General features: G+C 44.7%; 2 protein-coding genes across 2 annotated transcripts in view; both read right to left on the bottom strand.

The window, feature by feature from the left end:
- Window positions 1-1,035: 1,035 nt before the first annotated feature.
- RPS21 (ribosomal protein S21) lies at window positions 1,036-3,593 on the bottom strand. Its single transcript, XM_026042085.1, has 5 exons — window positions 3,505-3,593; window positions 2,620-2,683; window positions 1,922-1,993; window positions 1,283-1,338; window positions 1,036-1,098 (listed from the first exon to the last, which is right to left on the bottom strand). Exons 1-5 carry the CDS (start codon window positions 3,552-3,554, stop codon window positions 1,089-1,091), a joined length of 252 nt encoding a protein of 83 aa, XP_025897870.1. The 5' UTR covers window positions 3,555-3,593; the 3' UTR covers window positions 1,036-1,088.
- A 945-nt stretch (window positions 3,594-4,538) lies between these two features.
- CABLES2 (Cdk5 and Abl enzyme substrate 2) overlaps window positions 4,539-23,519 on the bottom strand; it is a 19,975-nt gene continuing 994 nt past the window's right edge. Inside the window, exons 2-11 of the mRNA XM_026042006.1 lie at window positions 15,635-15,681; window positions 13,661-13,732; window positions 13,385-13,477; window positions 12,966-13,043; window positions 11,205-11,313; window positions 10,388-10,553; window positions 9,554-9,657; window positions 9,058-9,164; window positions 7,582-7,786; window positions 4,539-7,183 (exon numbers count right to left, since the gene is read on the bottom strand). Coding sequence (XP_025897791.1) covers window positions 7,043-7,183; window positions 7,582-7,786; window positions 9,058-9,164; window positions 9,554-9,657; window positions 10,388-10,553; window positions 11,205-11,313; window positions 12,966-13,043; window positions 13,385-13,477; window positions 13,661-13,732; window positions 15,635-15,681 — 1,122 coding nt within the window. The 3' untranslated portion in view covers window positions 4,539-7,042. The remainder of the gene's footprint in view (window positions 7,184-7,581; window positions 7,787-9,057; window positions 9,165-9,553; window positions 9,658-10,387; window positions 10,554-11,204; window positions 11,314-12,965; window positions 13,044-13,384; window positions 13,478-13,660; window positions 13,733-15,634; window positions 15,682-23,519) is intronic.

Genomic DNA, 23,519 nt, shown 5'->3' with positions numbered 1-23,519 from the left:
CAGAGCAAGGTCAGAGATTGTAGAATACAGTATTGCAAGATCAGGATGGTTGGAAGTTCTATAAACCTAATTCTCAGAGTACAAATACGTTCTCAACATTGCAGAATTATCTTTATTTCTAATTTAAAAGCTCAAGTTAATGCCTGACATGGACTCAGCAGAGCTGGCAGYTTGTCAAGAGTGACAGTGCAGGCTGAGCAAACAAATGGTAATTTTCCTTTCACAATGACTTCTTCACAACCTTTAACTTCAAATTCTTATCACTGATGAACTAGTTCCAAGGAAAACCAAGCACCCACAGCAACCCTTTCCAGCTACGATGCAGGAACTTTGGTGAGGGTTACACCAGCAGCAGTGGAGATCAGCCAGACAGGGACCTGGCAGATAGAGGCAGTCAGCAGAGTAGTCTCTAACTGCCTGCTCTCTCCCTGCACTCTGCTAGTAAGATAACTAAAAATAACACATCATCGAGCAAAAATTTTATCTAGCCATTAAAGGGCTATCAAGCTATTTATTAAATATCACCAAAGTTATTTCTCATTTATATTATTTTCCTACTTCTCAGCATTGAGGTCAAAACCAAAGAAGTAAAGCCGTTTTTAAGTCTCTCTCACATGGCAATTCATCTACTAGCATGTCAAGCAAACACCCATTTCTGATCAAACCATGCATGACTTAATAATTCCCTGAGAACCTGTATGTCAACAGCAGAATACATGCTGTATCGTCAAGAGAAAAAAGAAAAGCTAAACACTGACAGCATAGCTGAAACAATCCCGTTATGGGCCATATTCTGCGCAAGTTTCCAGTGAAACAGTGGGCCAAATCAAGAGTGCTGCGCTGCAAAATGTGCCATTACAGGTCAGCAAAAGGAGACTAGCTGCAAGTGCACAACTTATCAATCCTGGGAGTAAGAATAAACAAACAGTGAAACTTTTTCCTTTTGAAGAAAAACAGAAAGACACTGAACAGTGTCATTCACTGAAGACAGTGAAATAGACTGGTTATAATCAGAAATAAAAACACAGCACAAGATAGATTGGAATTGTTTATTTTACATCAGATGTTCCACACCAGAGCTTCTTCAGTCAGAAATTCCTAAAAAAGAAATTCAATAAAATCTGTTACAAACTTGTATGCTTCAAGAGTTCGAGTAAATGTTTTTGACTAACTGTATAAGCAGCCTATAAATACACTGTGTACATTTTTCATCCTAGAACTTAGGTTTGGGTATGGAAATTATTCTTGCAAATGTTATCAAAGACAAGATAAACATACGTACTTGGAAACAATTCCATCATTTTTTGCCAGACGCAGAATAGAGTCATCTGATTCCCCCTTTAATAAAAAAAGATAATTCTGAAGAGGCCACATCAAAGTAGAAGACAGAAGTAAAAGCATTGCATTTTATATGTGCCGATTAGCATTTCTAAAACAAGTTAAATTCTCTGTCATCCTGCAGAAAAATAAGTAATTGTAGCTTGACATAATATATGCTTGTACTAACTAACAAGATGTTTTTCTGACTAAACAGGCTTCTGATGAACTCTGGAAAGCTTCACATCATGTTTTCTTAATGCTAATTTAAGTTATGATGCCACAAGATTAAAAAAGCAAAGGTAATGGTACATTTGTAAAGGGAAAATTCCACTTTTATGTGTGTATTTATACAAACATAATTCTCCAAAGTAAACAAGTGGGAAAAGTAAAAGAAATTAATTCTGCAAGCAAATTTGTTTGTGCCTTCAATATGTCTGTATCCCATGAATGTTCCTTCACTGCATTCTGTAGGAAGAGCTTGTGTGTCTTTCGGTCATTAGGCAAGGCCTAATCTTTTGCTGCAAGCAAAACCAGAATTCACAGAACGAATAACAGGTGACAAAGGGGACATTATTGTTTCCTATGCCAAGGAAGCACCTACCATTCTACGGATGGCTCCGCAAATGGCATATGTTTTGAACTGGCCGTTGACTCTGCCTGTTACCTTGTCAACCTGTAATTACAAGCAAGTTACTCCATAAAAATGAATTCTTACAGAATTACTAGAAAAATTTACCACACTTGCAAAGCATGCAAAGATGAAAATTATTATTATTTTTTCTTCTGYTGTTTTAAGTATTAACATGAACTTGGAGATGACACCTTGGTTAAGGGCTCAGGAAACCAGATGATCTTAAAGTCTGGACAAGTTAGAAAGAACAGAGAAAATCAGCAAAATATACATTTAAGAAACAGGACATACCAGGAAAGACTGAAGGATTATACTTGTTTAAAAGATAGGTGAACCAATTCCAAAAGCAAGCCTATTCCCCTCAGGATATGAAATTTCCATATTTTCAACTTTAAATATTTAGAGGCTGGACATTTTATTTAGTCTAACAGTTAAGCACTGGAACAGACTATTAATTTATGATTTTCCCTTTACCAAGTATTTTCCAATAGGCTAAAAAATAGCCAGAGCTGACCTAATTATACAACATGTTTGAAGGTCCTCTAATTTTACTTGTATATGAGGGCTATTGAACCACCTGGAAATGCCTCAGACCTTCAGTATTTCCCAACTTCTACCAAAGCTGAAGTGTCAGCTTTCCCACCAGATGTTTCCATTATAAAACTTACCTCAGAAATATTTATCTGAATAGAAGCATGATCCTTGGCACCAATTATTCGGTTGCTGGCAGAGCTGAGAAATAAAATCAGAATGTACATTTAAAACGAAAGGAAAAAGGACACTGGCAACGAACAGACTATTAACGCCAAATCTTCAAGAAATTAAAGCACTAGCAAAAGTTTTGACAGTAACACTCAGAAGTTTCAGACATTCCGGATGACTCTCAGAAAATGCAGTTTTAAGACAATTTAAAGGAGAATAGCGGCTAAGTTGATAGTTCTCTTAAAAAAAAAAAAAAAAAAAAAAAAGGAACAACACGAGTAATTTGTGAGAATGCAGTTTCTGTAACTTCTGTAACTGCAGGTTAGCAGCCGCTGCCACTGCGGAGCTAAGCATCACACAGCAGAAAATGTTCAACCTCTCCCAACGGCCTTTAGTCTTAACGTGCTTTATTCAAGGGATTTAAGCAATATATACGTGTCCAAATTATGCTGCCATTTCATGTCAACTTCCGAGGGGTTTAGCCATGTTTCTAACTAATTGCCAATTTGCTTCCATTGCACTAGYACCTGTTGATGCTCGGAGAGGCACCACAGGCTTCATTACATGAACGGGTGGTTACGTGTTGTGTCTGCACTGAAAGCTGGGCCTGAAAGTTTGTTATTTGAGCACTTTGGAGAAAACTCAGGCAATAAGGAATCAAGTCTTTTCAAATTCTGTACAAGCATTTCTGATACACCTTAAATACAGCCCTTACACATTCAGGGACGTTTGGAAGTGCTTTTATTTTCCTCCATGAACGCTAAAACGCTGCTGTGCTGTTGGTGGGAGGGGGTTACTGTCACGGAGCAGCCTCCGGGCGCAGCAGGCCCGGGCCCGGCAGCCCAGCTCACCATTTGCGCGGCACGTAGAGGTCCACGAACTCGCCGGCGTCGTTCTGCATCTTGCGCCTCACGCCGAGCACGGGCACCGGGCGACACCTCTGCGGGAGGCAGCGCGGCGGCCATTGCGCGGGCCCCGCTCCCCCTGGGCGCCCGCGTGGCCGCCCGGAACCGCGCGGGACCCCCCCAGGGGCCCTCCCCGCCTCCCCAGGGGCCGCCGAGTCCCGCYGGGTCCCGCCGGGTCCCGGTTCCGCCCGGGTTCCCTCCCGGTCCCGCCGCCGCGAGCGCCGCGGCGCCACTTACCTCACGCGAGCGCGCGGCGGAAAGGAAGGAAGGCGGCCGGCGGAAGCGGAAAAGGCGGGGGAAGCTCCCCCCACCCCCGCGTAGCCCCGCCCAGCGCGGCCGTTAACGGTCGCCGCGGCGCCCCCCCCCCCCCCCCCCCCCCCCCCCGTATAAGGAGGAAGGGGAAGCGGCGCCTGAGGGAGGCGGGAGGCGGCGGGAGGCGCCGGGCGGGAAGCGCCGCGAAGGGAGCGGGATTCGCCCCTTCCCTCGGCGCCCCGAGCCCCGCAGCGCCTCCCGTTGCAGGCGCAGACACCAGGGCAGACCGGGCCGCTCGGTTACAAAACGGGTATCAAAACAGGTTTTATTTCACAGCGTCTGGAATTCCACGAGTTCATTCAGGTGAAAAAAACAGGTAACGGGCTACACTTAAATTAAACGGATGAGGACACAACTGTAACAGTGCTGTTTACAGGAAAAAAAAMGTACAGCCTCTTACCGAGAGAGGTCTCCGCGCTGAGTCAAAGCATTTACACAGTACACAGAGCTACTCCCCTCCCTGTAAACCAACATTTTTCTTCAAAGCAAGAGGAGAGAACCGGGAAAACGTAAAGCTGGCAGCTACCTTGGTTATTAATGAGTTCTTGATCGATAACGTAATAATACTTGTTTGCCACACGGTGGCAGCTTTCAGGTAACGAGATAAATATTAGCACAGAGGCTGTAATGAAACGGAAAACACGAACACACACGTAAGTTAGCGCATCTCTGCAGAGCGGCTGTCCCTGCACAGATGGTGACAGAGGTACCAAGTTCAGAGTTGCATCAGTCCGAAATCCACGGTGCCACTCGAGSAGCACTTTGCCCGCTCCAGAAACACAAGCACCGCGGTCACTTCGTGCTGTCATTTTTGGCCTGTACTTTGTGCAGCTTTGAGCTCCAAGACTGCATGTGCTGGACCAAATTCTCTTTGAAACAGTGCTTTACCTTACAAAATGCTATATTCTTTACCCTAGTTTGTTCTTCTAAAAGAAAACAAACCCTCCAAGGACCTGCTACTGCCTGATGCGAAGCTACAGCTTCCATTCTGCCCAAATGCCAACTGTAACTAGACAAATTTCCACTGAATAGAGACCTCTAAGAGTTCAAAAGCATATTTTTTTTCAAGTCTGCAAGAAGTTAACTGCGAGAGGAAACTCTTTTTATACTAAGCAGGAATAAGAGTTGCTGGAAAGTTACATTTCCTGACTGCACTCACATTAACTGGAGTATTCTGCTATTTCTGGAGATACTGTGTGGGAATTTTCCATGTTCAATKTTCCTGTCCCCTCCATAATCCTTAAGTTGCAGGGTGCTGTAGCTGAGTTCACCTCTGCTTGCTAATTTCAAGACTTATGTATATGGTAGATGTTAGTATTTGGGTATTTCCTGCATGCAATGACAGTTATATTCAGTAGAAAGTTTAACTAGTAAAGATGTTGTAAACCTTTTGGAAGATAACTGGAAAGCTTATTGTCTACCTGTTAGCTATCATCTCATTTGAGAAGACTGGAAAGTCCTTTTGTGTTAAAGAGAAGTTACAAGCATATTAAACTTTACACAAATACCTTAAGTTACATACACGGAGTTCAACACGGTTACAAAAGGTTTGATAGTCACTGTAGTTATATGAAAAATACATTTTGAGCCCTTCTTAAAAGAGGAAGGGTCTCCAATACAATTTGCTGCAATTCTAATGAAGCCAGATTAGCTTCAGGGAAAACACAGGTGAAGAACAGCTTCAGCTTTGTTTTTATCTACAATAAACACTGAATACACGGAACAGGAATTTACATTATTTTACATTTTGGAGAGCAGGTATCCTTCCCTCAGTATGAGGTCTAGTATTTCATTCAGGAGTCAAACTTAAATTATAGATTTCTTACCAAGTATCAATTTTGTTCCTTGCAAAGAGACACAGTTACTCGCATCATAATATTGCTTAGGATAATAAAACCAAGAGACAATGTAAATGGAACCTTTTGTGGTAGCTGAATTGACCCCTGGTCTGGATATTTTAAAAAYACATGAAGGAACAGGCAATGGCCACAGTTATTTTACCCTCTGCATAAGCATCAGAGTGCTGCTGGACACCAGCAGTTCAGATATAGAGCAAATGCCGATTTCATGAGGACCACCACWGTGACACAACGCTTGGAAGAACAGAGTTAAAATTAAAAAATGTAGCATTTTAACTGCTGAGCGAACTTTGTTTCATTGGCTGAGYTCGTTGGCAGCCGTAACTCTGCTGACTTAAATCACAGAATAAATACTTGTTTAGAGCAGACAAGATCATACATGACAGTCACACTAAAAAAGGTACTTATTACAGACTACAGAACAYTGAAATAAAATGTGATACATTTGACAGTAAATTGCTCTTTATCAAATGCTCATTTTCCACTGAACAGTGAATTAAGATGGCACTTTGCTGCACACACCTTGTTCAATAAATATGATTTCATGACAGATTTTCCATCTTTTTAAAATAAAGTGTATTATTAAGATTAGTTAAATAATTTGAAATGGAATATCTTCAGTCTTGCTCCTTACAGGTCTATAGTATTCTATAGATGCCCTGTGCATCATTAGTGCAGATATACTGGATTTTTTTCCCTATATGCAAGGCCAATGCAGGTAAAAAATAAATGGCTATATAAATTCGGGAGTTCCTACTAAACAACATAACTAACTTAAAAAGTACTGGTTCCAGACCAGACCGTTTTAGGCACATCTTTAAAAAAATAAAGTATGCATTTCATTAATGTCAAAGTGTGAGAAGATTCTTAGAAAGATCTGAACTTTATGATGCGCTGGAATGGAAGTGATGCTTCCTTCAGCTTCCAGGAAGCAAATAAAGGCTTTARACAAACAAACAAACAAACAATACAAAGCAAAACCAACCCCCCTGCCCCAATACCATAGAATTCTTCATAGGGAAGAACAGTTTTAATAAAACTGAAAAGATAAATAAGGAATAATCAGTGGCTGTGACAGCCAACTGGTGAATATTTGTGCTTTAAATGTCCAAAAGAAAATAAAGTCCAACACCTCTTTCCGTACCATCTCTCAGACTCCACACACAGCCCCATAACGCACACCCTGCCAGTCTGAAAAACGCCGCAGGCTTCAAAGCAGCCGTAGCCAGGGGGGCCGCGGGCTCTGCGGCACGGGACGCCCGGCGGGTTCAGCAGCAGCGCTCGGGGCTGCTCTTCCCAGAACGGAGCTTTGGTTAAGACTGTTGCGTGAGCCGTCTGTAATGAGGTAAAACCTGGTTTTCCGGCAGGTAGAGGGCCAGTTCCAAAGCTACGAGCACGGTGAATTCAAAACCAATGAGATCCCTGCGGTTGAACCTGAATCTCTCTTCTAGTTTCTACAATAGTAAAAATACAAAGAGAGGGAGTGAAACAATCAGTCATCCACAAGACACCAACACACTGTTAGTCCTATTTTATACTGACTTAATTAAGTACTGACCAGGGCTGCAGCAGACAATCAACTCGGCTGTGACACCCACCCTTTCTCACACAAACAAACATGGATTAAAAAATAAGATTGCTTGCAGGATCGCTATGACATGGGAATGTATCAGCCACATACCGTTCAATAATCATCATCATCATCATCATCAAATAAGGGTCCTAATGAGATTTTGACTGATAGATTTAAATGCTAGCATACTATACTGAAAGCCTTGGCTTTAATCTTCATCTTGTTCAGTGAAATAAAGGCAAGGCCCTGTCAACACATGAAGCAAACCTTAGTACTTACATCTATAAGGTGTTTGACTTCATGTTTCCTGAGGTCGCTGCTGATCTTGGCCGCGAGCAGGACACAAGCACCAGCGCACAGTTTGCGGTTCTGTTTGTTGAGTTTGCCTTGCAGAACAAGCTTCTCAAAGTAAACATAAGCCATGGACACAGTAACGGGCTCCAGGCTGCACTCCTCGCTCAGGTTCCGCATCTCTCTTTTTAAGCTGGAGATGGAGAAAAACACACACAAAAAAACATCAAACACGATGTTTTTTATGAAACGCACTAGAAACTCTACAGTGTGGGAACCAAGAGCATACAAAGAMGACTGATATTTGGAAAACTGATGAGTATCCTCTTAGATTGCAGCAGAAGTTGGCAGCGAGCTGGATCTGACTCACAGGTTGATTTAACCTGGCTGACGGTACCTGCCGTGGCAGAGCACTCCCGCCTGCCCGCGGACACCAGCGGCCTCACGGACCCTTTTACTGTTGCTGTGCGGTTCCCTCCGAGCTCCCCAACTTGCTTGCAATTCATACCATAAGGCTGAATCCCCTTGGCCTCTGCAGTAGTGCTTGAAAGCCGTGTGGATCAAACAGTGCTTGCTACACAAGACCCGGTTACTAGAGGGCACCTAAAGGAACCAGGCCCGAGTGGGCAGGGAGGCTGGTGACACCTTTCCTGCAGTGCTGAGTCCTTTTTTCTGGTACAGGCAACTTGGGGGGGGACAGGTGCCAACTCTGTCACTCATGCTACACCTGCAATGATCTCTGTGAACTTACACAAAGCAGCTATGAAGAGATGCACAGAACAGGCTGGCAGAAAAAGCAAACTCTGAGCAAGACTTCCCCTCAGCACCAAGAGTTACACATAGCTCTAATGATTCAGCAGAATTATGTTTTTAATCGGCTGTTTCAGGGGTCCAGCAAGAGTGCAGCTCTCTCTAGATGCAACAGTGCATCTCATTGCTGAATAGCCAGAAGCTTTTCTGGAAAATGAGGCATTCTGCATGGCACAGTCCTACCCACATGAAGCACCATTCTTTATTGAGCTCCTCAGTTCTAAAATTACTCTTTATATTAGAATTGTGGTAACGAGTCCATGGCCATCAGCTAGTCTTGCAACTGAAAGGGGAAAAGTAGCCAAATGGTTCAGAGAGATAATCCAGTTAAGAGCAGAACTGCACAGTAGCCAAACAATTAGCTTGCAAGTATCTGTTTCAAGGCCTAATGCTCATTCACTGTTAATTAGCTATTAGGACACTGCAGCTGATGAAACAATACCCTTTTAGGCTGAACTATGAAGTTATCCTTCCACAGAATCCAAAGCATTCCTGTACAAGGCTGTCATCCTACAGTCTGCTCAACTGGTCACAAGAGATTAGTATTTAATCATATATACTATTAATAGATTTAGTAGTTGCTTCATGTAAGTGAAGATGAAAGCAGCTTTGTACAGTGTTAGATTTCCTCATTACTCACTTCTTGTTTCTTACCTCCTAATTTTGCTCAGCGTTAACTTGATGTGAGGAAACTTCTCTCTGAAGGTTTCATTCATATCCTTTTTAAGGTCCGAGGGTTTTACATATTCGATGACTGTTGTCTGAAACATGGGAGACAAAATTTGTCATTTCAGTACTGACAGCAAGGCCTTTCAAGGATTCTTTAAAGCAAAGACAAAACCAAATTTCATTAATCATTATTTTACGTTTCTGTCATGTCCTGCTAACTAATAGTCAAGGTTGAGTTTCTGCCACAATGCTGAAGTCTTAATAAGCTTGTAAACAAATGGCTATAAATAACAAATAGGAACATGGACCCGAAGGCCATGTTGGTTCTTCACAAGCTCAACGGGCAAAATCAGCCGTCTGTATTTTCCTAAGGAGTTCTCAAAACAAAAACACCCCCCATAGCTGTTTGTTTTCCTCTCCCTAGGGGTAGTTGCTTATAGGAGGATCTTCCAAAGGCTATTCAGGTGTGTCAGTCACTTACCATGTAAGAGGCAAAGATGAGAACCCGCTTGTGTTTCCCACAGGGCCATTGAGGATCGTCCAAAAGATTTGGATCGTACTCTGTTGCTTCACAAGCTTCATTTCCTGAAGGAATGAAGAAAGCACAACACTGGGCCACAGATACACAGCTTTAGAAATCCTGTGTTTCCTCTTCTTAAGAGTTTTCAAACAGCAACTATAAGAGTTTGCCGGTATGCTAGGGTGTGCACACGTTGCAGCTACAACCACCTGTCTGCATTCAATAAATACAGCAGTTATTAGGATTATTAATAAAAACAAACCAGACTTTTAAAATAAAATATATTTGATGTACCATTTTAGACTCAGAATCTAATAGTTAATACTCCAGACAAGTGCAAATATCAGCAGCACAAGACTGAATTCATTCAGATACACTCAAATCTTTCAGATATCTTGGTTAGATGTACATTTTTATGAAAGGAGCACATTCTTGCCATAAACTCTTTAGTTAATGCATTGCTGTGGTGCTGGAAGGCAAGAAGGACCACCTGTCCATCAGACATTTCTTGCTGAAAATAAAAAGCCTCAGGTTTATGATGAGAAGGTTTTGCTTCTTGAATTGCATAAATGTAACTTGGCCAAACATCCAGAGGACGTAATAAATGTGCTCAAGCCTCCTAAGATTCATCCTTTGCACTTCATTCACAAACCTTTGCTAGGATGTGTTAAAAAGTCCCTCTCCAACAGCAACAAATCCTTCCAAAAACACATTGCAGCAAGTGCAATGCTGCTAACAAGCACATTCACTTCGTGCTGTGTGTGCAGGTGGGAGCAGTCTCTGCTCAGACCTTACCTATCTCCGCTCCTGCTGGTATTGCTTTTGCTGTCACAGGCTTGTACCTTGATGCAGGAAGACTCCGGGGAGCACCAGCTCGGCACGCAGGAACAACACCGTGGCCGTCAGCTTTACGGACAACTAGGGCGTTGGTTGGATACAAGAATTTTGCATAGGACACAACCTTAAATAAGAGAAAACTGCAATAGTTATAAAGGGAACTTTATTGAACACTTCTTTCCAGACACCTAAAACTTTATGAAACAGAGACACCATCAGAGTTTATGTTTAGTTTGGGAGATCTCTTTCTTTACAGCAAACCTTGAAACAGGGAAAGGAGGAAAGGGGAAGAATTTGGACATGGAAAAGCCTTTCTTCCATCACTTGAGTATGGAAGAGTTGTGGACAATTTTGGGGATGGTGGAAGAGAAGGGGAGGATCACATCAACAACACTCGGGCAGCACAAATTTAATTTAAAAAGTTAATTTAAAATATTTCTTTATGTTGCTGTTATATCTTTCACCAGCTGTCCAAGGTCCAAGAATAAAATTTCCAGAAACAAGTAAGGGACTCTGACAGCCTCCTGATGAGGAGCATTATCACAACTCAATCTCAACACCTCAAACATTCAGGATTTACATGCAAACTTCCACAGCTCTGAAAGCCAGAGCTCTCATTTTATGGATGGTGAAGCACAGTTTAAATTAAATATTTTGCCTCAGGGTCACATCATGCCATGGCTGGAAGAGGCTAATGTCTCTGCATCCTCCCCTACTCCTGTCAGCAGTTTAATCATCGGCATTGCAGATTAAGAGACATGAGGCATTTCCTTACCTTGCCATCAGCTCCTAGCTCCACTCCTTCTAGTCCAAGCACCATCTCAGTGGAGACTGAAACTCCCCCTGAAGGATGTCGTTGTTTCTGGCCGTCCATTTTCAGATCACTAAAAGCAGACAAGAGAGCGTGAGTGGAAAATGCAGCACAAGTTCAACTTCCTCCATGATAAACCATTGTCTGCAGCCAGCAGGGCAAGGTCAGAGCTCCGCTGCGTGGGAACAGGGCATCCCCTCGAGCCCATTTCCAAGCAAGCATTCGTTTTTGAACAATCATTTCCAAAATGTAGAGATTCTTCCTTAAGTGAATAAGCAGATTACATCTCATTTTGTACAATTCTGCACCAATACAGCTCCTAAAACTAAACTCAGGTTTTTACATAAAGTCTTTTGCATAATATCATTCAATTTGTTACGCACTAATGCTCAAATATTTAACAATAAGCATAATTTATATTACTAGTTTCCAGGATTAGGAACTTGCCTTTCAATTGCAATTTTCCAAGCACTGTGCACACAAGCTCACACTAAGAATCAGGATTGCTAGCAGAACTCTGCCTCATGCAGCCTATCACCTAAATTCCAATGCAAGAAAGCAGCTTTCAGTTGAAGAACTGCATGGCCAGCTTACACACAAGCAGAACGTCACAGTGCTCAGAACAGCTCTAAAGTCACTCCAACAACCTTGGTGCTTTTCCATAAAATGGAAGAATATTTCCCCATTGACTATTTTTATAGCAAGCATATTTGAATACAATGCAATTCCCACCACTAAACATCCGTTTCCTTCTTCCATACGTTATGTACAGGGCAGCGTGACAACACAATTGTCTTGACAGAAGTGGATTAAAGTAAAACGAGTATTTTTATAGTGTACTTGTATATCACAGACCTTCCCACAATCATTTTAAGAGTTCACAAGGGACTGAGCAAAGCTGCAGGAAAACCCAGCTGGCAGGTTATTTCTCACAAGTGTTCTTATTTACAATTCTACACAAAAATGGAGCTCAAAATAAACTAAATGCAATATCAATCAGGCTAAATTGTTTGAGCTTCTCTTAGACTGCAAATACAGTGGCACTCAGAGCTTAGAAGAGCTGAAAGCTAGCAGAGCATCATAGACTTATTTAGATACAGTTTCATTAAAACCTCTTGGATATTTTTCAGTAATGAAGGCAAGCATCCTTCTCGGATGCTCCAGTTTAGCAGAACAGGATTTGAATCCAGCTTATTCTGCAAACTCTGTCAGCATCAGCACAGTTAGTGCCCAAAGCGGCAAAGAGACAGTTCTGCAGAGGCAACATCTGCAGAGAGGTCATCATGCCAAGACAAACATATGTTTAAGGTACAGCTTTTCCTCATTCTGCTGTGCTCTTGGGTCAACACATTTGCTTGTTGCACTAGGGAGAATTACTTTTTGACTGCTTTAGGGGTATGGAAATACTCACATCACATCACATATTCCCAGCTGGTAACAAGGATCGCACAGGGCAGGAATCTTGAGCACAAGAAGCCTGAAGACAAGCCTGCCCTTTTCCAATATTGTCTCTTGAAGTTACGGTGAACACTGGGCCAATGTCTGATTTTACTCACCAACAAGGAGCTCTTGTCTATCTATATATTTATGTGGCAAGTCAGATATATGTTCACATGCCTCAGAACCATGCAGCTACAACAACAGTAGCTGTTTAATAAGCAGTAACTTCAAAAATGGCAAACAACAACCCAGAAACTGCACTAAAAGCAGTTAAAGATTACTCACCTGATCCGTAAACTCTCCCCGTAAGGTAGGATAGAAAAAGCCACACACAGTGTTCGCTTAGCGCAGATTAATACTATCCTGTAAGTGGACAGGAAGACATCAGGATAAGAATTAAGGATCAGATGTTACATTCAGCAACAAGTTTTTTTTTATGGAACACAAACACCAGATTTCTTTTAATTTGCTCTGTAAATTACATAGACAACGCTGTGAGCTCCTCCCCAAAACAGGATGGCAGAACCACACCAGCAAATTTCTGAAGCTACAACAAATATGAACAGGCAATGTCTTTAACACACATATACTTAAGATAGGGACACCACATATTATCACAAATAGGAAACGGCTCCTGGGGTTTATTTTTGAGAGGATCCTATTGCACATGAATAAAAGGGGCACAGCTGGTCCCCAGAAGTTACCTGCTGTTCTTCGTGTCATACTGCCTCATGTTCTTGATGAAGTGCATCTTCTTCAAACTCTTGTGCCTTGGAGAGCCCGAGATGTGCTTGGTTCTGCAATTATATATATAAGAAAAGCCTTAAGTGCTCAAAAAAAAATCATAGGAGTCATGCCAGTTTTATGATCAGATGGCAGCACCAGCATGCAGGACCTCATATATTGGCGTGGAAGAGGGTGGAGGGAGGAGAGGACTGCATGCAACGAGTTAAGATTAATGCTGCTTTTGAAAAAAGTACCTTYGTACACTGGCATATTCCACTATGTCTTCTAAAAAGTCTAGAGAGCAGCGCTGGGAGATAAAACGCCTTCTGAAAAATGTACAACACCRCGAAGAGCGAACAGTATTAGTTCATGGTCACCGAGCTGAAGAGCTGCAACAGATCTATGAGTTCATGCTGAYGAAAGGCAGGGCTGGTTTTGGTTGCTTGGTTTTGGAACAGCGCTTAAGTGGGAATTTCAGACTTCGACAAGTCCAAGAACATTTCCCCCCCTCCATTCCGGGATCTTCACAGCTTTTTCATTACTTAGAATTCTGTATTTATACTAATTTAATTAACAGGAGCATTCACTATCTTCAACATAAAGGAACACTCGCCTACAAGTTGGACACCTAGAAAGCTTCCAAATACTTGTTGCAAGAAATAATATGAGGCCCCCCCACATTAAGGCAAGGGAATAGGTAAATTTAATCAGTCTACTAATATACACAGATATAGCTGCATGTTGATGAAACATTTATAACTGTGTTTTCCCTTCATGCAGGACATGCTGTTTCGCCAGCACTGGGARTCAACAGGCTAAAAGTCCGTGACATTTACTCAATAAAATTGACCGAGCTCTGAGAAAAACAATAGAGGAGGTTATTAGGGGAAGAAGGAGCATTCGCTGCCCATGTGAAACCCTGGAATGGAAGATGCAAAAACAGCAGGAATGATGTAAGGTAGTCAACCGTAATGAGCTATTACATTTACGTAGAAATATGGACCTTGTCAAAGTAAGATATATTAACATTGATGAAGTCAGCTCATTCTTTGCTGGTAGATGTCTATAAATGAACTGCARAGTCCTACGGCTGCAATTTGCACAGGAACAGGGCATTCAGTTTCAGCTGCCACCAACAAAATACTCAGCGCAGATTCTGTATTTTCTGCATTATTTAAGCATATTACGCTATATTTTAGCACAAGTCACATGCACCAAACTCCCAGTTTTTCTTACAGGGTCACATAGTAACCCAGTAGCTGGACAACGCTCCTGCGGATGTCCAAAGTACATCCACAAAGACAAAAGTTGCAGCTTTAAGCTCCATGTATCTCATCCCTACAAAAACATTAAATATTTTGAGAAAAAAATTGCTGCTGATTCTAATAAATTACAAATCTGTGATAAGAGACAGCAATTCTTTTCCCTCACAGCATCGCTGTGCAGTGTCACATAAGGATCCCAGGGTTGGCCCTCAGCATCCCGCATGAGACTACCAGCACGAAACCCTGCATGGGTGCAAGGAAATAAAACATTTCAGGATAAAGGAGATTTATTACTCACTACCAGCTAAGGAAAAATCCTACTCAGGAAAAACATTTATAGCTTCACTTAAGTTAAACATCAAGAAAAAAACTACCGGGGATTAAGTCTGGTCTTGAAGTCCAGCACGTCAAGATTTCAGAAGAGTTTAACAATTTCCTTGCCAAGCAGACTGTTTGCAACAGGAGTATTTGCCCTTTCGTTTACYGCTAAAGCAGATCGTCTTTCCGAGTTGAAGAAGCCGGAAAAACTGGCACTTCTGGCATTTTTCCTTATACATTGGCATAAGTGTTACTTAAAAGCGCTGAGCCACTGGCAAACTTCTGCAGTGACGTTTCTGAGGTTATGCCTGCTCCCGTATGCACCAACATTTATGGAGAGGCTTTGCAAAAAGACAGTCTCCAAGAACCCCTAAAACTAAATTAATTCCTAACCATACCTTCAGGAGAAAGTAAATTACCATTTTCCCTGTGGTTTTAAGTATCTATTGAGAACATGATTTTCTCCTACCTCCCAGGGTTCACTTGCAATTTCAATGCCCTTTTAAAAAGGAATCTGTACTAACGTACACCCCTGTACAACCTTTCTTTTTCCCTTAACTAAATCTGACATTGCTTTCGGTTTCTCCATACGCTGTTCAGGCTTTCTTAAAGAAAAAAAGAAAAGAGAAAAAGAAAAAAAAGCACCTATAATCCAAAGAAATTCCTGTGAACGCAGGGGAGGCAACTCCTCCCTATGAGCAACATCTTTATATTGCCTGCGATTGCCTCCTGCAAACAAGGAGCTATTGAGGGAGCCTCTAAGGAACATTCCTGGCACGCCTAAGAAATGCCTTCAGTGCCCTGCACCAATACTTCACTCTTAAAATACATTTTTTGTTGTTCTTTTCAGCGGGATCGGAACGAGAAAGTTCAACAGTCTCCTGTCATGTGTTTCCACTCAGCTTTGGCGTCGGAGCTGCTGGGAGAACAAACCCACCTCCCTGCAACGTGGAGCCCGAGCTCAGGGGCAGCGCGACGGACCCCGCCAGGCTGGAGGCTGCCTGAAAGGAGCCACATTTGGGTGGACAAGGGAAAAACGAGGCCTTACGACAACAGCAACGGGTGTAGAGAGAACCGGAGYGATTCGGAGAGCCCATCCCGGTGCAGACGGTCATTTATTCTGAACCACCTCCACGTTTTCTGTGTTGGTATGAGAGGGAACAACCCCCAACCCTGCTGCTCTGTAAGTTCATATCTAAGTGAAAAAAAACCTGCTGCAATGTAAGGAAGATGCTGCCCGTTTGCTGTAAACCACAGTGACTCATCCCCGCGGCGCCGGCAGGAAGTGTCGCTTTTAGCTACAGTTAGAGCTAATGCTTTCTGGCCTGACGAAGGTGTCACCTTGGAGCAATCCAAGGTGTTGGGCAGGACACACTCCTCAAGTCTCTAGACACGCAGAGGTGGCGAAGCCAGTTAGAGATGCACCAAAACAGCCTATTTGCTCAAATAAACATCTCGCAGCGACCCCGTTCTGTTGCTGCCGCCGTCAAGATGCTCTTGGGTCTCCTCATTCACATTAATCAGCACAACTTCTTTGTTAGATGGGGCCTTTTGGGAGTAGGTTGTAAATTGAGGATTTCTGAGCTGATTTTGCCAACTTTAGCTGTAGTTTGTGGGCAGTTCACCCCTTGGCACCAAGGAACACGGGATCCCTTTGGCAGCCGCTGGCTTCGGCCCCATGAAAAATAACGTTGAGTCACACGCAGCCTGCGCGGCACAGATTCATCCAGGATAACATTCCTCGCCTGCGCCCTGATCCACTGGAATTCAAAGGATTATAATTAGTTTCTAGAGCACATCTGTTGCCAAACGCTGCCGAAATACTGAAGCAGAACACCAAAAATCAATACGTGCACTGTAAAGTTACCTAAAAACACCCTTCCTGACACCTTACTTGGGAGCTGAAAGTCAAATGTCCGATATTCCAGTTGTGATGAGCTTGGAGGAGCAGGTTCTGATTTCAGGCGTATCCTGAGGACGGTTTGGGCAGCGCGAGCCTGTGCGCAGCCTGCCCCGAGCAGGGCTCTTTCTCACAAGCTACACGAGGTCGTTGCTTGTACTTTTTTGGGTCAAGAAATGACTTTTGCTGCGTATCCGCTTGTTTGAGGAGCCAGTAAGACAGGACCTTCCCAGAACCTCAGCATTAAAAATAGTAGCCGTGTTTACACAGCCAGCCCTCGGGGGACCATGCAGAGGACACCGCGGGCCACACGTGCGCACAGATAAGGGGCTATCAAGAGCAGTGCTGAGTTAGGGCCCTGTTTATCAGTGCACGGACACGCACACACTGTCCAACACGGCTGCTGAAGCCGGGGTGGGCTAAACAGCAACATTTGAAAAAGCCCTTAAATTAAAAATTGCCGTTTTGCCTCCCCCCAGCGAAGCAGCGCACCCACAGAATCATCCTTTGGGATGAAATTCCCATGGAAGGGCTCAACCTCTGGTATTCCTAACTTCGGAGCTCCATCTTCTTCCAGTCCTRAGCACCCTACCGAGCGTGGACAGGGAAACACCGAGCAAAGAGCAACCAAAACGATGGCCAAGCACCACGCAGGCGTCGCGGCCCAGGGGCTTAGGCAGCTCTTAAGTGTCCCAGGCGAAGAGGACACAGCTAAGAGCAGCCTATGTATAGCAGCAGTAATCCCCCAAGGGCCCGGCTTGCAAACCGAAAGGGAAAAACGGGTTAAGTCACGGCAGATTAAAGAACAAACAGCGACCTTTGCAATGAGCTGCCAGGAGAATCCTGCCCCAACAGGCTGGTCTGCAGATACCCGAAGGATATGGGTAAAGCAGGAGGAATTTGCTGTAATTAGGCAGGTCACTGCTGAGCACTGGTCATCTCTGAGCAAGTGCAAAAGAGAGGATAAATCTCCCCCTGCCATCAAGCACTGCTTATCTCCCAAGCCTCCCAAAAGTATTTCCATATCAATCTATTTCCTTCAAAGGCTTTTCAGCCTTAAAACCCATCCATGATCTCCACTCCAGGTGAAAATGAGCGGTCTGGTATTTAAATTGCAGTGGTTAATGGTCTTAATTAAGGCAGTAAGTGCAGCTGCTCTCTCACCTTTTTGAAACATCTAGTTAAGCCCTTCTGGTTTCTGTRTTTCTCTCATAACAAGTGAAGCGACTGCAACAGGTCTCTTCCTTTCTGAGGAAGGGTTTAAGTCAGAAGTTTCTAAAAACCTGCCACCCAAATGCACTTTAAAAGCAGCTGCTTTCTGTTAACCTTTATGGACTCCCATTAAAAGTATGAAGATGTTGTCAGTGAACTCTCTGTCACCATTTAGCAATACAGAGAGCTAACAGAACAGTAGAGGCCAAGGATTTCTAATTACWATGTGAAATTAGGGACTAATAGAGTTTGCTCTCCCATTTCTCACTTGGAAGAGTTTTATTTTAACATGCCTGTCCCCCCGTAAGGTCTTATACGTGCTTCAGTGTAATCACAGCTGTCAAGAGAACAGCTGACTGATTTATTAATATAACAAGGGCAAAAAAACATCCATTGGTTTGCGGAAGCACAAGTCAAGGGAGAGCCGTCAAAGGAGATTTGCACGCGAAGCCCAGATCCCCACTCTGTTTACAACAGGAGGATACCCCGTCAGGTTTGTTTTGTCAGGCTCTACTTGCAAGGATTAAGCTGTATGGTTTTCCTTCCTCGCAGGCAAGCCAACAAGCAGATATGAACTGGGCTTCCGTCTGGGTGAGAACACTGCCAGAGGAGATTAAAACAGAAATAAAGTTTAATTTTTCTCATCTGCCATTATTTAGGCAGACCAAGAGACGCTGTCTTGCATKTAAGGAGCATCCTTATTTTCATAGGAGCATCCCTTGCATTCCCACCATGTTTACAGCAATGAGTTTCCTGCTCCTTAGGAGCAGGTCGTGTCCAACGCGCCGGTAGCCGCGACCTTTCAGCAATTAAAGCCAGGAGAAGTCAGAAACCACAATCACACCGAGTCCCGCTCAAAGCACTGCCATAGCCACACGTTCAGGGCAGCAGCGAGGAACCTGTGCCGTGAGGTGCCCGGGACCAAGCCAGACATTTCCACAGAGAGATGTTTTCCAACCTGACACCTCTTGCGGAGCTGGGAATTAGAATTAATCTAACTTAGATTAATTATCTAAATTAGCAGGGGAAGCACCTCTATGGTTCAGAGCCACTCTCCGTGAGACCTCACTGGCTTAGGGAGCAGGCCCAGTGCCTCGACCTCGCTTTTTATTCCACACRAGGGGCTGTCCTGCAGCAGAGCTGCTCCAAAGAAGACAGGAAAAGAGAAATACAGCATTTCTCAAAAGAAAGGAAAGGCACTTGCAGGAAAACAAACAACAACACATCATGCAGCACATGTGGTAAGTGAGAAGGAGCAGAAGTGAAGCAGAGATTGAACTAAGAAGCAAGTGAGAAGCTCCCTACACCTTAAAAACAAGACCAAGAACTTACTGTAGATACTCATCAGAGCAGCCGCTCCTTTACTGCTGATTCACAACCACATATGATCAGGAAGCTAACACTACTCAGAAACGAGCTTTGCGTTCACTGCGTTTCATATAGCAAGTTGTTTTGGTGCTAAGAGTGTTTAGACAATGCAGGGATTGAATAATGCCTCCCAGTTAAGTATTACGAAAACCATATGTTGCAACAGAGCAACCAAGCCAGATGTAAGATTTGCTGTGCCCAGAGCCCACTTCTTCCAAACACATCCAAAGCCTGCTCCTAAAATCCCAGCTGCTTCCCGCACGGTGAGGCTGTATGTGCTGGCCAGGATGCACCGTTCTGTTGTGGGTCTTAAATAAAAGCATCCAGCGTGATAAAACTCCCTTTAAGTGAAAGGTTCCCATTTTTTTTTCCTAAAAGAGGGAAGAACTCGGAACAGGCAACTAGGGGAAACCTCGGGAAAAAGCTGAGGGATGTCCTACAGTGAATGCTATCCACGATAACCATGGCCCAAAGGTTTGGAGTTTTAAAGGTCTGTGTGTGAGGAGATGATGGGACGGCCTTGGCTGTTGAGTGCCACCAATCTGCACTCCTGAGCTCCATCATTGCTACCTCCTGCTCGCTAAAGGGCCCAAATTCCCCTCAAAAGAGCCCAAAAGAGCCTTTCAATCTACTGTTCATGCCTTGAAGGTCAAAAGCTCCAGACTCTGCTGAATATTGTTGCTTTCTGAAAGGCACCGTATGTGTTCAAGCAACTCCAAGTGCAGTTTCGAAATAAAAATTAAGACCTTTAAACATATGATGTCGTCCATCTCAACAAAATATGTGCATTAGCAGCAAAACTGTCGGCAGGACAAAACAATCCATCAACCATCACCAGGATAATAGCCTGACCAAGCATTTCAGCCGTTTCACACACAGAAAGGATTTGATCACCGCTACGTCAGCAAAACTGCATCCAATTAACACTTAGAAGCAGAACTGGTCCAAAGTGCTGCTGTTATCAACTATTGTTTAAACCCTTCCCCGCAAATGATCTAGATCAGCTCAGTCATTTCTGATTTATCAGCAAAAAAAAAAAAAAAAAAAAGAAAAGAAAAAAACCCCAGCATTCAGTTCAGTCTCTGACCACTGATCATCAAGGGCATTAAAGCAAATAATTCAGTCCCAGTGTTTGTTCCTAGGCTCAGCAAAGCTCGGGGACTATGTGGCAAAATAGCTGCTCTGCGTGGCACCATCCTCTGAAGTGCACAACAAGCACTGACATTCAGGGCTGTTGTTCCCGAGCTTTGTGCTTTCGTAACCTGGCTATTTTCTGGGCTCTCTGTTGTTTGTGTTTCCCAAGAAAGCTCTGCCAACTTCAGACCCAGCTGCAGAAACTCATTAAAATCTGTGAATGCCGATTTGTTCGTTATTTGCTGCCTCCCTCTGCTGCTTTTTGTTAGGCTTGTTCTTTGGAAGAACAAAACAATGGGCGAAGATGGAAAAGGAGGAGGGAGGACGAGCGGGGCAAGAAAGCTGGGAGAGCAGAGATTTGTAATGTGAGACCCTGTAAACAGGGCAGCCTTGTGAAAAATGACGATTAAAGTCATGTAATGCCTATAATGCTCAGCTAAGCAGTGCATCAAAACAAAGCACTTAGACTGAGCAGGGCCTTCAAGGGAGGCCATACGAGTCCAGAGTTTCTATCCTGAAGGGCCTGATGGCTGCAGAACAGCCCTGAGAAGGGCAATGCTGCAGCACCRGAGCCCTGGACCGCAGCGGAGGGCTCGGAGATGGGCTCGGCTGCAGATCCAGCGCCGGATCCCTGAGGTGCTGGCGGCGCTTCTCACCATCCAACAGAATCGAGGCTCTAACRAGGATCTGCACAAAGAAACTGCTGGTTCTGGGCAGTTAAAGCGATCTGGGCTGGCACTGAGGCTGGGACTTCACCAGTCATGGCTCTGGACTCCAGCAACACTCATCACCCAAAGCAGAGYGGGTAAATCCGGGCGCTCCTTCTGCCACGGGCTGGTTTAACGGAGGCTCCACGGAGGGCAGGTCAAAGCAGCTCTTCACAGTGACTAAAAAAAGGGCTCCAAGGAGAACAGCTGCCTTGAGGGGGCACCGAAGATTAGATGTCCAGAAAAGCAAATCCCAACTCCTCCTTCTCCTCTGATGACTTCTTCACACGGTGTGTTTGCACGATGCAAACAGCTAATCCATGGGACAGGCATCAACATCCCAGGGAGAAGATAGAGAGATTCCCGAGTCCCAGTGCAAGGCAAACCACCTGGGTTGGTTTGTTGGTATCATGCTGCGTTCAGATGCAGCGCTTATTTTGCGGGCACTGCACTGTACACAGAGAGATCCAGGATAACGACAGCATCCCACCTTGGGATGGGGCGCGAAACCAAACATGGAGGAGAGGAAGAGCTCCAAGTCCCTTGCGCTTCCCAATAGGTAAAATGTTCCTTTCCAAGGACATTCCATCCCATCCACCCCAGCACCCAACCAGACTGGTAGCAAACGCTTTGGGAGAGTCTTTAACACATCTCCACGGCCACTGTAAAACTATCCTTCTGCCAGGAGAGAATTCAGTAAGACACAGGTTCAAATTAACATCCAAGAGACCTGACATCCCCTAATTTGTCCAGTCCCTTTATTAAGCCATTTACAGTTAGGGGCTCCTGCAGCAATGAATCCAACAACTTAATCATGCAAATGTAAAAAGCAGCTGCAGCTCTTTGCCTTGGCATTGCAAGGAGTGCTCCCTGCAACTTTTTGTCTTTAAAAAAAGAAAACATGCAAAGAAAACAGCAAAGYGTAACAACACCTAAATTAGATGCTACGGGAAAAAGGCAGGAAGGACATCACACAAGAGAAAAATCCAAGGAATATATAACTGTTCTGTTTGTGTCCTATCGACTTGGCAAGGAAAGGAGTGAACAAATTACATGAATTCCAGATTCAGGACAAAATCCAGCACGCYTGTGTACAGATCACACCATGTGCCACACACAGAGGCTGTTCTAMTGATGCAGAGTTGCCCTCGAAAGCCGGGCACACAGTATTAAAACAACAGGGTGAATCGCACAACRCCTGGTGCCGTGTGTTGGCGGACACGAGTGCCCACAGGAGGCTGTGTCGTAGCAACAAGTGCACAATCGGAGGTAACAGCACAACCTGTGCACGGGGGGCGTTGAAACAGCAGGCCCCAATCCAGGTTCTTCAAAGCTGGGGGGAAAAGGTGCCTCCTATTAAGGAGATGAAACCAATGGGGGCACGAGGCCTTTCCAGATGAAACCAACCTGGCTAGGATGGCTCCTAAAAAACCTCCATCCTCCCACGTAGCCGCTTTCCTCTAACGCTGGATGAAGCTGCCACGGAGCAGCTTCTCGCGGATGAGCAGGCACATCCCTTAGGTGGACGTGCACCGAACGGGAACACTAACACCTGTGTTAGCAGAGCTTTAAAGTGCAGGAATCACCCAGAGCCGGGTCAGGAGCAGAGCTCCRGAGGCCACGGCAGGGAACGCGACACCCGGCCAGCTGCGATGCTGCCTGTCCGTCCATACGCCCACAGGGACGGCTCCTGGAAAGTGATTCCTGCAAGGAGAGGCCTYGTGAAGCCGCCTGCATCCCAAGATCCGAAGGGAATGTTGCCTTACAGCAGGCTGGAAGCCTCGCGCTTCCAGGCTGACCAAAGTGCTCTGTCAGTGCGCGGATCCCCCTCCGAAGCCTGGCACGTCCTTCTCCGAAGCCTATTCGGAGACGTCCCGTATTAATAATCCCCTCGGAGGCACCGTACAAACGAGCAGCAGAAATTCAGGCGAAACTGCTCGCTGCAGCAGCCCGGGCGGAAACGCGAGGGCTCAACCYGGAGCATCCCGACCAGCTGCAGCGCAGGGCGCGGGATGCGCCAAGCCGGGAGCGCCGGCTCGCTGAGGCTCGGCGGGAAACACTCCTCAAATCCCCCTGCCCGGCACTGTCCGCTATGGAATTATTCCCAAGCCGCCTCCCCGCGATGGGCGCTCGTGCGGCTCGGGGCAGGCGGCGGCCTCGCAGCGCCGGGGCCTCCTCGGCGGGGCCGGGGCCGCCCGCTCCCACGGCC

Source organism: Nothoprocta perdicaria, unplaced genomic scaffold, assembly GCF_003342845.1.
Source record: "Nothoprocta perdicaria isolate Ctin4 unplaced genomic scaffold, notPer1 scaffold_3, whole genome shotgun sequence".
Lineage (NCBI taxonomy): Eukaryota > Metazoa > Chordata > Aves > Tinamiformes > Tinamidae > Nothoprocta > Nothoprocta perdicaria.
Note: the sequence above shows the minus strand (reverse complement) of the source record. Positions and strands in the feature narration are given on the sequence as shown.